A 15127-nucleotide genomic window follows, 5' to 3' on the forward strand; every position below is an offset into this window, starting at 1 on the left:
TCGACGCCTATTCCGCTTCGGTGGCGGACGCGCTCTCCGGCGCACGCAGCCGGGTGAAAGCGTTTAGAAGCCCTTGCCTTCGCACCTTCCGAGCGCAATGACTCAAGGATGGGAGGAGTTGGATACGAAAAATAAGAAAACGTGGTTCTGAGTTTTTTGCCATTACCATTTTAAAGTACTCTTCGCCACCGTTTGTTTCGCATGAGCTCAGAGGTATATAGGGAGACGGGCGCACTATTCTCCGTTCGTGCGGTTGCAGCCTTTTCTAAAGCATGAAAAAAAGATGAAAAAAAAAAAAAATGGAGGTTCTTCCTTAGGTTGCGAAGTAGAAGCCCCGCTTATTCTTCCTTCAAAACTATTTACAAGTTTCTGGGTGAGGGGAAAATAATGTTGTCATGCTTGCAAGTTCGTTTACATCTCTTTCTCCTTGCTTAACAAATGAAGGTGGATAATAATAATATTATTATGGGGTTTTACGTGCCAAAACCAGTTCTGATTATGAGGCACGCCGTAGTGGGGGACTCCGGAAATTTGGACCACATGGGGTTCTTTAACGTGCACCTAAATCTAAGTACACGGGTGTTTTCGCATTTCGCCCCCATCGAAATGGCCGCCGTGGCCGGGATTCGATCCCGCGACCTCGTGCTCAGCAGCCCAACACCATAGCCACTGAGCAACCACGGCGGGTAAAAATGAAGGTGGAAGTCGTTCGGCTAAAAGCTCTAGTCGGTGAGAATAATCTTCACTACCTTACAGGGAATGCCGGGCACGTATGGGCAAATATCTTATGCCATCATTTGTGCGCCCGCGACTTAAAGAACGCGTCTTGCAATTTGGCCGCACATTGAGGACGATAGACTGTACAAGCTTAGCAAGCTTTGTCACGCAAGGTGCATCTACGTCCAAGATTGGAAGGTGCCATTAAATAGGCCAAATGAATAGCGGTTAATAAACGACGTATACGTTTAGCATCGTAAGTAGTGTCATTCATTAAAAAAAGCACTCTTGATATCCATATATAGTTACTCCGCTGAACTTACATTTACCTTACATTTACCAGTGGCAATTTTCTTGATTCTAGTGGCAATTTTCTCGAAACGAGCTAAAATTATTGGAGTATTTAAGAGAAAGGCGAAATGGAAGCTATAACTAATTACAGATCCGTTTCAATTCTGTCTTCGATTAGCAAGCTTGCTGAGCAGTGAGGAAGTCGAACCTTAATAAGTTGAACATCATTAAGCCATGTCAATTTGAATTTCGTTTTGAAATTTGAAACTAAGGCTAATAATTTAGCCTTAGTTTCTCTAACGGACTTCATGAAACACTGAATTGATGATGGCTCTTTTAACTGCTTTAACTTTCTTGAATTATTTGCGCGACAGACAAGGCGTGGTCTACGCAGCTGGTGTATGCTCAGATAAGAAAACCATAAACCAGGGTGTGCCCCAGGGGTCTATTTTAGGCCCCTTGCTCTCTGTCTCGTGCATTAACGACCTTCTTGACGTATTGCGCTCAATTAACCCATTGTGTTTTGAACGCTGACGACAGAAAGATATCATGTCTGTATAAATCGCTTACCTCTCTAACTTCTAAGCTAAATTTTGCGTTAACTGCAGTTGTTCACTGGTGCGACAATAATGACCTAATTATTAACCCGTTCAGATTCAGATTTTATTAGTTCCAAAAAAGTTGTTACAACATCAAAAATATACAGACAAGGGTCCCAAAGTGAAAGAACTGTAATGGGACTCTTGGTTAGTAATACAACGTTGATGGTGATATCTACACACAGCAAATGAACGCTATTATCAAACAACATCGCCAGATTAAATACATTATTAGACAATTCAATTCAAATCAAGCAAATACGAAAGAGCATGGCAAGAAAGAAACCCGAGAGCAAGCATGGATGAAAACAACATGGATGAAACACAAGAAGTGACATGTGAGAGAGAAGTTTAAAATACACCGCCAGGATCGTAGTACAGTTATCGCAGAAAATGACACTTAAGTACCTTTTTAAGGATTTCAAGAGAATAGCATGATTTAATAGTTGATGATAATTCATTCCAAAGAAAAATTGCTGCGAATGCAGATGTTTTTTTTTTCGTAATTGGTATGAACCATGTGTAACAAGAAATTGTTATTAGCCGCAAGTCTGGCTACATTTTTATTCTGCAAAAGATCAACTGTAATGAACGGAAACGTAAGGTTATTATGAAGCAACTTATAGAGTAAGACAACTATGTTAAACTGGAACAAATTATTAACAGGCAAGCTACTGTACAAGCGAAGTAACACAGAGACATTGAATTGCATAGTACTAGAAGTGATAATGGGTATTGACTGATTTTGGATGTGTTGAATTGATGAAAAGTGACACGCGTACGTGTTGCCCCATAAAACAATACCGTAATTAATGTGACTATGAATGAAAGCAAAATACAACGCTAGCAGAGCCTCACGAGAAAAAAAAAAAAAAAGGCGAGCTTTGATTAATGCGCGGATACCAAACGCAGTCTTCTGCTTGAGATGTTGGAAGTGACAGCTAAATGTAAGGTTAGAGTAAAGATGTATGCCAAAAAAAGTAACATTGGTGCAGGTGGAAATTGAATGAATTCCAAGCTTTAGTTCAAGAATAAAGGTTAAGGACCTCTGAGCACTTTTAAACAACAAATATTTAGTTTTTAGAGGATTAAGAACTAAGTAATTGTTACTACATCATTTCATAATGTTACTCAATGCAATATTTAACTTTGAAGTAAGGGCAGTAACAGATTTATCAGATGAAGATATGGTTGTGTCATCTGCGTATAAAACGCAATGATCGTAGTTGGAGGAGCTAAGAGAATCCGGAAGATCATTAATATACAGAACGAAAAGCAAAGGACCTAGAACTGAGCCCTGTGGTACACCCTGGTTAATACATTTTGTTACAGAAAAAGTATTTACTACATGTACTGTGTATTGCCGGTCAAGTAAGTAACTTTGCAACAATGTTAGCACAGGACCGGTTATACCATAAGACTCAAGTTTATTAAACAGGAGATGGTTAACCGTGTCAAACGCTTTAGTGAAGTCTAAAAAAACAGATCTAAGTTTCCCGAATCGATACATTTTTTATGTAGTCAGTTAGAGACAACACAGCTAGATTAGTGGAACTCCCAGGGCGTCAACCAAATTGGTTGTTTTTTAGCAACTTAAACTTTGTTAAGTAGTCATTAAGACGTTTAACAAATAATTTCTCAATGAGTTTACTAAGGCGGGAAAGAATTGCAATTGGTCGGTAATTAGTAACTGTTTGTTTGTCGCCTTTTTTAAAAACAGGAATAATCTTAGCGTTTTTTTAAAAATGAAGGGAATGAGCCGTGTTTAGAGATTAGGTTGATATTATTACAGAGCGTGTCGGAAACTAAATGTACCACCAGTTTTAAATGCCTTACACAAATTTTATCTGAGCCAAGCACCGTACTTTTAAGATTAGCAATCGTGGAAAACACTTCATTTGGTGTAGCTGGTAAGAGGAAGAATGATTGTGTCGTACGACTTAAAGTATTATGCAACTGCGCATATGTCGTTATTAGTCTAAACGGAAGAAAAATAGTCCGAGAAAACATTAGCAATTTCGTTGGGCTCAGAAAGAGTGAGACTATTGTAATTTATTTTGGTTATAGAGGCATCAACAGATGACTTGTTAAGAAAAGAGTTCAGTAGCTGCCACTGCTAGTAGTAAACTTTCAATAGTAAGCTTTCGGTTTTTAGATCAGCTCGGCGACTTACACAAATAATACACCGCCTCTGACAGTGTATCATTTCTCGGAGTCTACCTTAATTCCAATTTTGATTACAGCTCACATATCATACACGCAAAAAAAAAAAAAGAAATAAAAAACTGCGTTCAGGATTTGTGCATTAATCAAGGATCGGCCCTATTTTTTAACTAATGTGCCCTTACACTTCTCTTTCATCCGTAGTCATTTTACACACAGAATAGTAGCCCTAGGGAAGAACGTATCACTGTCACACTGCATTGTTGCAGCATATTCAGGACCAGACTATCCGCATTATTACATACAGTACACGCCGTATACCAGTGCTTTTATATTGCTCCGTGAATATCGCATTTTACCTATTAGCAAGCCGTTTCAATACTCCATTCCAAGCTTTTTTTTTTAAAAACGATTAATAATGAACTGCTCTATGAGCTGATTGGTAAGGATTTATTGCGCTATACTAATAACACTCGTTTTGCATCCAACATGAATTTATAATTGCCACGTGTGTATACCAATTATCGTATGAAAACTCTGCCATTTACTGCAAAATCTTTTTCGAATTACCTACCACTGCATACAAAGTCGCTAACATCTGTATTTTAATTTAAAAGAGCCCTCAAGGCATTCCTCCTTAATACATAATCTCGACCAGTGTTCCCTTCTGTGTACTGCTCTGTACTTTTTTCTGTTTTATATTCATGTATTTTGCACCGATACGATTTAGAGCTTTACAAGTGTTTTATCTTGTTATTTCTTCTTTCATAGTGTTGCTTCCTTATTCATGCAATTTTACCCCTGAAACCTTGATGGTGGGCGCCGTTGCAGTCCTTGGACTATGGGACCCTAGTCTGAAATACTTTTTTGTGTATATTATATATACTTTGTACTACTGATCATAAATAATATTCTTGAAAATTCTTCTTCTCACGCACTGGTGTGCTTTGTTAACAGCAGACAAAAGCGACGCGCCTCTCCTAGATTTTGGAGACGAACCAAAAATAATTCACATTTCTGCACGCGTAAAAATGGCACAGGTGACGAAATGCGGGCTAGCGAGGTGTTTTCGACGCGCTATTCTCGGACGGTACTAATGCGCGATCCTTCCCACGGATAACACTTTACACCTTGTTCCCGGGGGTGAGACAACGTTTCAGGAAATAGTGATTACATAACACTGAGACAGTTGACGGCTTATGAATGGCCAGGAAGGTGTAATTGCGATGACGGGAGATATTCAACTGACTCAAAAAAAAAAAAAAAAAAGCCCACTTGTGCGCTTCCGCTTAGGGTGCACTCAATATAGACCGCAGGTATAATCTCAAACGGATCCAACGGCTGGCCTGCCTATACGACTGAGTACAATGCGTTGTATTTTTGTCACCTCTCCCGTCTCGAAAAAGCTAAGACACGAGAGAGGAGAGAAAGACGGCTAGCCAATATTCTCTTCCTCTGACACAATAGCACACAGCAGTAAAACACTGACGCCATAGTACGGGCAAGGTTGCACTAAATGCAGCGTAAAGGAAGCAAGAGCAGCAAAGACAACTCCGTTAAGTGGCATGGAGTCTCGAAGGCGACTTCTTTCTCGGTCTTCAAACTCGAGACCATGCGAGTTCGGCATTGAGCGAACCAGGCACGGAACTGCCACTGGCGCGAGCCATTCAGCCCACGCTGTCGTCGCGCCTAGGTCGAGTATGGCTCCTCGCACCGAATCGACCCGCGCTCGAGGAAATACGGGAGGGGACCACAAACGACGGGCAGGCGCTTCTCAGAGGGAGAAGCGCCGGCAGCGGAGCGGCTCGCGCACGCTGGGCGCGTGGCGAGCTCGACGCCAAAATGCGCGTGCCGCCGACGTGACTGTCGTCCGAAGGCCTCGCGCCGGCCCGCAACTGTTTGCGGACCGATCTGGAAGCGCGCTGGTCAGCGATGTGTACTCACTGTGCGTCTGCGACTCGTTGGTCGACACGGTCCTGCGCGCGTTTGTGCGCCTGACTGCGGTCGAGGGGCTGCCCCCGCTGGTGCCCAAGCTCTGCATTGCTGAGGCGTCGGCGACGACTGCCGGTGGTGCACTGGCGCGCTTCGGGGGTGCTCGAGTGGGCGCGTCGCCCACCCCCTCCCTTCTCGCTCTATTTCGGTGGCCAGGCGCGCGGGCGAGATCGGGGGCTGCGAAGGAATCTTCGGGGCTTTGCCAAGTGCAAAGGCCGGCACGCCACCGAGACCTCAAGCTGCATGTGCGCCGGCGTGCACATGCCGCAGGTTCGGAGGCGTGCATCTGCCAAGGTGCGAGGGGCCGATGAAGGCGCACTTTATTTTACTGGGTGTTGGCTTCAGAATCGAAGAACAGCACGAAGAACAACACGGGGCTTCCCAGCGAGAGCAAAGCAAACCGCGAACACGGTACAAGGCAGTAACATGAGCAATTTTAGCAAGACACGTCGCAGCGTGGGAGCGTATAGCGCGCATCAGTGTTCGGCCCATTGTAGTCGCTATGCACGCACGTTCACTGACGCATACAGAAGCTATACAGATTAATCGCTCGGGCCTACTCGTGGCAGCCCTCTCAAAACTCCAGCAGCCTGATATTTTGCGTGAACAAAGAATGAGAACACGCTCAGTCAACATGAGGTCTCTGGTGCATGTACTTTGTACGAGGGGCGCGTTCTGATTAAACTGACGGGCGACGAACAAAATACCACGGAGTCACAAAGGTTCTCGCCCTGTGTTCTAAAAGAAGCTGACGAACACTTCGAACAGTTCTTACGAACGAAACTCCACTTAGCAGCGATAAAAGGGAGGACCATCGCAAGAAGCCATTGGTTTGCAGTTCCTCTCCGATCAGCTGCTGGTCACGTGACGCATGGTCGGTTGGAGCGACGGCTGCGGACCGACTGCGCTTGATGTCAGCCTCTAGTCCCCGCTGCCTCCCGCGAGCTCCAGCCAAAACAGGCGAGACAAAGAGGCGATGCGGACACCAATTTCCCTACCATGGATGCTTCGCAAGAAAGAAAGAGAGAGAGAAACACGACCCCAAGCCAACAGGCAAAGACTCAGGGACAGCGACACCTGATTCGACAACCCCCCCCCCCCCCCCCCCCCCCCCCCCCCCACGTTTGCGTTCGTTATTCAGGTGCCTCATATTTGCGCTATGCGTGCCTCAACAAAACTGGGGAGCAAAATCTGGCGCCAGCCAGTCAGGGTCTCACAAAGCAGGATGCAGTTATAAGAACGGTGCCTGAGTGGCTGATTGACACATACCGGCGCATCACGATGGCCAATATATCCTATTCTTTCTCTCTCATCGCGAACTTGCGGTTGATTCGCCGGAAATTATCTTTTTGAGAAAAAAGAACAGGAACATTCGCGCTGCTGCTGTGCTTAAACTATCGGCGTTTCTGCAGTGGACAACGCTGACAACAGAGCTCTCGCAGTATTGGCAAGCTCGCGCCAGCGGATCTGAAGGCGAATAGTGTCTGGCGTAAGGCGCAAATGCTCCTGTCTCTGTTGCCAGGTGCAGGGTGAGACAATCCCTCTTCTGTTTTTAGCCTCGCTGACTTTCTGCCGGTGCCAGGTGACGTTTTACCGCGTTCTCACGCGCTTCAAGTCTGTCTGCTGTCCTGATACAAAATTGACGAAGACAGCATCTTGGGCCGAATTCACAAAGCTTTCAGTTCGTAAGTTCGCTTTGCCATTTGCCGACAGCCTTCGCTAACGATGAGTCTAACATCACATTTGGCCAGCAGCTGCTCTTACGAAAAGTTCTAGCGTAAGGACTTTTTTTTTTTTTTGTGAATACAGGCCATTGTAACGTCGGGCTCCTTACAAAAAGTCTATGTAAGATTGTAAGAGTTATTCTTACCGGGATAATACCGCGTCCAAATAATCGTTTATCGTCCGATCTTTTCGCTCTCATAAACAGAATGCCCCCAGGCCCGCATTCACACACAAATAAAAAAAGTACTTATGCTAGAATTGTTCGTAAGAGCAAATTCGATCCCGTCCTGATGGTGGACATATGAATAGCAGAGGCGACCAAGCCAATGGCAGAGATCGCTTACGAGCGAGAAGCTTTGAGAATTTCGCACGGGGATGCGTGTTAAAGAATCTTCGCGCGTCACGTACACACAAATTAAGTTCTTACGTTAGAACTATTCGCAAGACCAGCTGCCAGCCAATCGTGATATAGGACGAATAGAAAGCGTTGTCAATTCGACCGCGCTTTCGTAAGTGCCGTCTGAAATTGGCTATCGTAGTGGCGATTGCTTCATTTTCAGACTGATCGCTAACACGAGCAGCGGTTGCCCGAACTCCGTCCAATGAGAAATCGCCCTTAGTTACGTACGATCATTTTGCGCATTCAAGCCGGAATGCGGAGGGAACGAATTGTCAAATTAAACCCAAAACTGCAATATATATATAAATATATTGACCAGTTGCCTTCACCCAAAAAGATCACGTACTCGTGACGCTTGCGGTTGAAAGGATGTTCCGCATCCGCCGCCTAGGTTGTGAGTGGTGGCGCTGGCTAACACTGGTTAATTCTAGTTATAATATATAAATACCCCGGACTGTGGATGGGAAAACGGCGCCGCGGCAGCTCAATGGTGAGAGCATCGCACGCGTAATGCGAAGACGTGGGTTCGTTCCACACCTGCGGTCAGTTGTTTTTTCATCCATTATCATTTCCATTAATTTATCATTTCTTTAATTCAATTAGTAAGTGCAAGTAATTTTCCCTATGTTTTCCTTGGTGTCAATGTTTGTTGGCTTCTTATGATATGATTAAGAAAAATCGGGCCCCTCGGTTCCCTTTCTTCTCGTTCATATATATATATATATATATATATATATATATATTCGAATCACATAGACATTACTTAAAATTTGTACCAACAATGTAATAAAGTATCATCTGTAGGGTATACACAAGAAGGAGTATATTCTACGGAACAAATAAATGAAGAAAGAACAGCATAAAAAAAAGAATAGGAATCCGAATTCAAATCCGTTGAACCGAGAAGAGGCTCGCAGTACTCTGCAAGGCTCCCCAATTTTAAAAACTCCAAGGGCGGCGCGCCTCAACAGACGACATCGGTATTTCAAAGGAGGCCCTACTCCATGGCCACCATTCCACCGAGTCACGACAAAAAAAATTTACAAAGCGCCATTGTCTGCCGCCGGAAATGAGCGTGCAGCAACGCTTTTCATTAGCAAAACTCTGTCACGCGCACGTGGTTGTTTGCTACTCGCCATGAAAGAGAAAAAAAGGGGGGGGGGGGCGACGCGGCTTTAGAAAATGCTCGAAACTATGGCGTTTTGATAAGCCTTGATCGGACGACAAAGACGGGGAAACAATGTCGCAAACGACTCCGACGGTGACTTACGTATAGCGCCCGTGGTGAGCGCAATCCGCGAGCCAACAACACCGTGCGCGCCAGAACCGTGCACTACGACAAAGTTGAATGTGCACATGCACAGAAAAAGGAAAAGAAAAAAAAAAAGAGGGAAAGTAAGTAACAACATGTGGAGTCCCGAAAGTGACAGAGGCGGAGAAAGAGATACGCAACTATGCCAAAACACGGCGGCAGCCAGAAGCACCATGCGCGCTGCTCGGCGATGCGAGAGCGCGCGGTGTTGTGTATAAACTTGGCCGCTTGGAGGAGCGGCGCGGCTCATTGTCTCCTCTTCGCGAGGGGCTGCCTCGCTAGACCGGCGGCCGCGTTTATTTTTTCACTCGGCGACGCGTCAGCCTCGTTGGCAGCCGGCTCGCGGCCAAATGAGAAGGCGCGGCGATAAAATGAACAGTCGACAGCGAGCCGAACCCCAGCGTGTCGCACTTTTATAGGGCCACCAGAGCGAGCTAATTCAGCTCCTCTCCCCGCTTCCTTCTCGTTCTCTTGCCCTCCGCACTGCCAAAGCGTCGAGGGGCCAAGCGTCAGATTAGGAGGAGGGGGGGGGGGGTGAAGGAAGAAGCGTCCGAGCGTGAAAAATGCGCGCGTTTTCTACAGCGCCACGTTTCCTTAATGCCTCCGCGCGCGTGCGTATTTCGCTATGGGTCAGGCTCTATGACTGACGGCCGCAGGCCTGCCCGTCAGGCCCGCAGGGAACATTTCAAAAACTTCACTTCGAAGAAACTTAAGGGGACCGTGAGAAAGTGAGTTCGCTCAAGTGTTTGTATGCAGGCGCTTGCTATGATCAACAAGTGCCGTCAGGTCGCACGTAATGGCACTTGTCTTGCGCTGCTTAGAATACGTAGATCTTCAACATCCAGGAAGAAAAAAGTCACAGGCCTGCGCGGAACACGCAGCCCAGTCACAGCGTAAGGTGGTGGAGCGACTCAAGAGTAGCTCCTATTTGGGCACCACGCACAACAGGGTCTTCGCGGCAGTCTGTTCGCCTCGTTTTGACGAGAACGATCTGAACTGTCCGCCCGGCGTCGACGACGAGCTGAGGCTTGTAATGCTCTCTGCACAGCAGTCTGCCGAGCCCGATCAAGCGTTACAACTGCAACTTACATGTCGGGCACGCCACGTTTGCAGGCACCTTAACTAGATGGCACCACCACACTGGCGGAGGCTTGGCAGTTCGGGAGCAGGTTGATTGTGTGCCTCGTCTGAATCGCATATCGTCGTCTGTGCCTGCGGACACTGCGTTTGCAGGCATATTACCTAGATGGCGCCACCGTACTGGCGGAGGCTCGAGTGTCTCCCCCTGCGTGCTTGGGCATGTTTCCGCTGCCCGTTAGCAAGCGCTTGCGTGGCTCAGTGGTAGAGTATCCGGCTCCCACGCAGTGGGCGCTGGCTCGATCCCGGCGGGAATCGGGTACTTTTCTCGCGTTTCCGGCGATAGCGGTTAAGCGGCGGGAGCCGCCGGCGGCGACATCATCGCGACCCGAAACGGCTATTGGAATTGGAATGAGCCCATAACAGCTTACGCTGTAAAACAAACAAATAAAAAAAAAAAAGCTTGACGTTATTCTTGGTGCACCCGCGCGTTCAGTACAGTAGACGTGAACTGGCTGAACACGCTTTCTGCTTGCCGCCCGCGCTAAAAAACGATAACGTCAGGGAACATGATAACATCCATTCCCCTCAATACATCATGAATTCGCCGCCTTTCATCCTACTGCACGTTGCGTTGGAACTGTTGTTGCTTTGGGCGGTGTCTAGTATTCCGCAGTCAGTGGCGGCAATTTCTCCGCAACAAAATGCTCTAGCACTAGTCGATCAGTTAAAATCAAGGCCAAAAAGCAAGGCGAAGGCGGGAGACCTCCTTTGGCACTATTCCTTCTGGGAAGAGAGACGCATATTAAAAGTATTATAAAGGAATTGTGTATGTAAACCCGGTTTAATGAAACTACTAAGGAATCGATTCTTTACGAAGTTGACCCCCAACGGAAATAGCAGCTGGATGCAGATCTTTCACAAATCACCGAAACACAAATTCATTGATTGCACCTAGGAACAGCATACCAAAAGCATTTTCTATGTCGCGTAAAAGGAGCTTCGTCCACGGCTTGATCCTGTGGCAACGACGACGAGGACGTTCGCCATCTGCTTTTCGAATGCCCAAGACACGCGACGCATAGAGGGCAGCTGCAACAAGACGCTTAGGTCATTGACCCTTACCGACCGTTCTCACTCGCAAAACTGCTGGGCCCTTTGGCCATCGAGGACAACACAGCGTGAACCGCTGAACGCACTCGAACATTTGTTCGAAGATACGGGCACCCTTAACGAGTCCCAGATGCTGCACTAAATAGTAACCAGAATCAGGCGCGTAGCCAGGGGTGGGCTGATGGGCTTCAGCCCCCCCCCCCCCCCCCCCGAAATTTTTTCGTGCTGGCATGCACCGCCGACCAAAACTACCACCGACGCCGGGAATAATTCTGGATTCTGTCTACAATGTCTTTTTCACGCTCGAAAAGACATTTCGACACGAAAATTGCGAACTCGGGCTAGATTTCGTGGCAACATCCTTGCACCTGGAGTCACGTAACGCAAGGAGCCCCATCCGAGCACAAACTTTCAAGGGCTTTTCGATAGCGAGCGGGCGCGTTGCGGCATCTCGCAGCGGCCGCGAAATCTACGGAGCGCGTGGATTTAAATTACGAAACTTTATGGGTATAAAGTGCTCATAAACTTTTGACGCGAAAGGTGCATTGACATTTCCAAAGGCGTGCTTTAAAAGATTTTCAATTCTGGAACTTATTGGGGTTAATGCTCTTATAAACTCCGGCCAACATGCGTGCACTGGAGCCCTCGTGTTCAAGCCGTTCCAGAAATGAAAGCACGCGCTCGCAATCTTCCACACACGAAAATACTAAATATCACCGTGACTGTGAGCTAGCAGCTGATAATTTTCTCCAAACATTTTCAGGAAGCGTGCCTAATGTGATCGATCAGCTGGAGCAGGGCAGGCAAAGTAAAATATGAGAAAACAGAAGAAAGTAAATGGCCTATTATTGAGGAAATTCTTTTTGCGGGCGACAAGGTCTGGCTCTCCATGGCCACAGGGACAGTGGCCCTACGGATTTAAGCATAGCCCCCGCTGAAAATACAAGTATTTTCAGAGAGCTTTTTCGCATGCGAGCTGATTGTGGAGATACATATCTGAAGATCTATTTGGGAAAGTTGCCCCAGTAATGCCTCGTATTTAAGCCCATATGCACAAAACCAAATTATAGAAATCTGTGGTGAAATTATCAAAGAAAGCCTAGTTTGAAAAGCAGGCTGCTTCTCCATACTTCCTGACGAAACGACGGACCTCGCTGGAATCGAACAGCCTACTGTTTGTGCAAGGTACCTAAACAAGGATGCCATCGACATCGAGGGAGTGTTTTAGGTTTTAGCACCGGAATAGATGCCCTCTCTCATTGCGACTGCAGGTTCTATGTAAATGTCTACAAACTGCTGCAGATTCTAGTCACCCTTCCAGTGACCATTGCAAGCGCAGAGAGAATATTTTTAACATGAAATTACTAAAAACTACTTGCGCTCTACAATGTCTGTGGAACGCATGATTAGGCTGGCGCTTCTATACACCCACAGAGACGTCGGCATCAACGTGTCCGGAGTCATTGACCGCTTCGCTCAACTTCCCCACCGAGAGAAGTTTGTCCTTTAGATAGCAAAGCAGCAAAATCAATGCAAGTAAAAAGCTCTGTTCCTTCAGGTCCATAAGCTCGTAATTATGAAAACGTATGACTGTTCGCTAGCTTTTAAAACCACAGAAATTTTAGCAGTTTATTCTAGCAGTTAGCATCATGATCAAAATTATCATGCGAATAAGAAAATTACGAGGACATCAACAACCAATTTTGACCGACCTTGCTCATTGAAAGCCCGGCCCACGCGGCGTTTGCCAAAAACACACTCGGATGTTGAGTAGTTCAACTTGCCGCATCATCTGTGGATTTCGTTTGTCCTTTTCTTTCCTTTTTAGCTACCTGCTTTTATTTCTTTTTTGAAACGAAGCAATACCCTCCTTTAATTTTGGGTGCAGAATAATTGTTTCCGCTGTGGAAGCAGTTAAATTACACATTTTCGTACTGATTTCTGCATTATTTCTCTATTATTCCACCCACATGGCGCTGTCGCGACCGCTGCATGGCACGAGTACATATCACGATTTCTGCGATCATAGTTATGTTCTTGCCTAGATCATCTGTCTTTCTGTGCGCAAAGTTTACTATCTGTGACTGCGCAACATGTTTATTTGTCTTGTTTGACGCATTATATACAGTGCCGTTTGCTTAAATACGTACATTTATTGTAGACTTAGACGTATATTTAAATATCTTGTTGCGAGGTTTTGTGCATACAAGCAGTGAACTCTGTTTCCAGCGACTCTTTTTTTCCCTTTAACGAGTTGTACCTTCGCATTTGTATATCCCATTCTATCTTCACATTTTTAATGTATATTTTGCAGAACTCCTCCTTTTTATTTGTACTCACTGTTGCGAGTATAATCGCGGTGTAATTACAACACAATACCGGTAACAGCTGCTCCTGCGCAATCTATTGCAACGAGGGACAGCGCCATAGAGGTTTTTTCGTGGCCGCTGCATATGTGCAAAAATGTAAACAAGGTTCTTGAATGACAAAGATTCATCAAAATATTTGTCCACAACTTATTCATTTCATGGCCTTTACGTTTTTCATATCAGCTGCATGTACTGCTTTGCTGGTTTCGAACGGATATAGCTCTAAAGTTCGTGTGACATTTTCTTTATTTATTAAATAGACAAAAAAAAAAAAACGCGGCAGCATTGATATCAGTTATTTCTGCCACAATTTTTGGGACATACGAATATATTCTTTTATGAAAAAATACATATTTCACTTCACAGTGCGTAGCGCTCAATAATTCGTTTGCAGCATATAATATACAATGGCTTTGGCAATGCAGTTATTATTCATGTATTTGATCCTCGACAAATTCTATAAGGAGGAGGCCGCGCTGCAACCTGAGACCCGCCCCCGAACAAAATGTCTGGCTACGCCACTACTGTGCGTGCATTATTTCATCAGTGTGAATTCCTGATTTATCTATCTGTTCACCTGCTCATCGCAGACGGCAATGCAGCGTCGGGCGTGCGTTTATGACCCCCCCCCCCCACACACACACACATATATATATATATCGGAGTCATGATGATATATATATATATATATATATATATATATATATATATATCATGCTGGTACTGCTATGCGATAAGGAGTAGCCACGACCATTATAGGGTGACTAAATCTTGCTTTTATTTTCATTTAAGTGATAATGAAATAAAAAAAAAGACTGTCTGCAAAAGCTGTTGGAAAGCAGCCGACGAATGTTGCTGAAGTGCCGATTTAGAATCCGTAAGTATGGCGAAACCATGCGCAGCGCACGCCCTCAGTTTGCGGAGCGCAGCAGAAACAGCTCCTCTCTCAGCATGTATACCAAGGGACGAAATCCAATATGCAGCTGAACATCCATCTGCGTCTACATTGACTGATCCATCTGCGTAGGCTTGTATAGGTGGCTCTTGGGATCTGTGTATGTGTGCTCCGGCAATAAATTCCGGATATCTGCACAAGGAATGGACATTGGAATGGAGCGCTTCAGCTGCACCGAGTAATAATGAATCAATAAAAATGGCGTCTGCGAAGACTCAACACACGAACTTGTCTTATTTTTGAACGATCTGAGGCAACGAGATGCATCTTTTTAGTGGTCTATGGAGATAATATCGAGGCCTGGTTTTCATTCTTCAAATAAATGCTGATTGTAGGCTTTCACTTTCTTTCGTATCACCTCGATGACAAATTGTGAGCGATAAAGCACCTCCTTTTTTTTATGCTGAATGGCAC

The 15127-nt window shown here is 45.5% G+C and overlaps 1 protein-coding gene across 2 annotated transcripts in view; it reads right to left on the reverse strand.

Moving 5' to 3' along the window:
* LOC119461567 (Kv channel-interacting protein 4) overlaps positions 1–15127 on the reverse strand; it is a 499898-nt gene that overhangs the window by 57947 nt on the left and 426824 nt on the right. The window contains exon 1 of one of the 2 annotated variants that reach the window (XM_049667069.1): positions 5715–5950. The exons of the other annotated variant lie outside the window; for it this stretch is intronic. Coding sequence (XP_049523026.1) covers positions 5715–5811 — 97 coding nt within the window. The 5' untranslated portion in view covers positions 5812–5950. Of the gene's footprint in view, positions 1–5714; positions 5951–15127 lie in introns of those variants that run through there. 2 annotated transcript variants of the gene reach the window in all.

The sequence above is a fragment of the Dermacentor silvarum genome, chromosome 1 (assembly GCF_013339745.2).
Source record: "Dermacentor silvarum isolate Dsil-2018 chromosome 1, BIME_Dsil_1.4, whole genome shotgun sequence".
Classification (NCBI taxonomy): Eukaryota; Metazoa; Arthropoda; class Arachnida; order Ixodida; family Ixodidae; genus Dermacentor; species Dermacentor silvarum.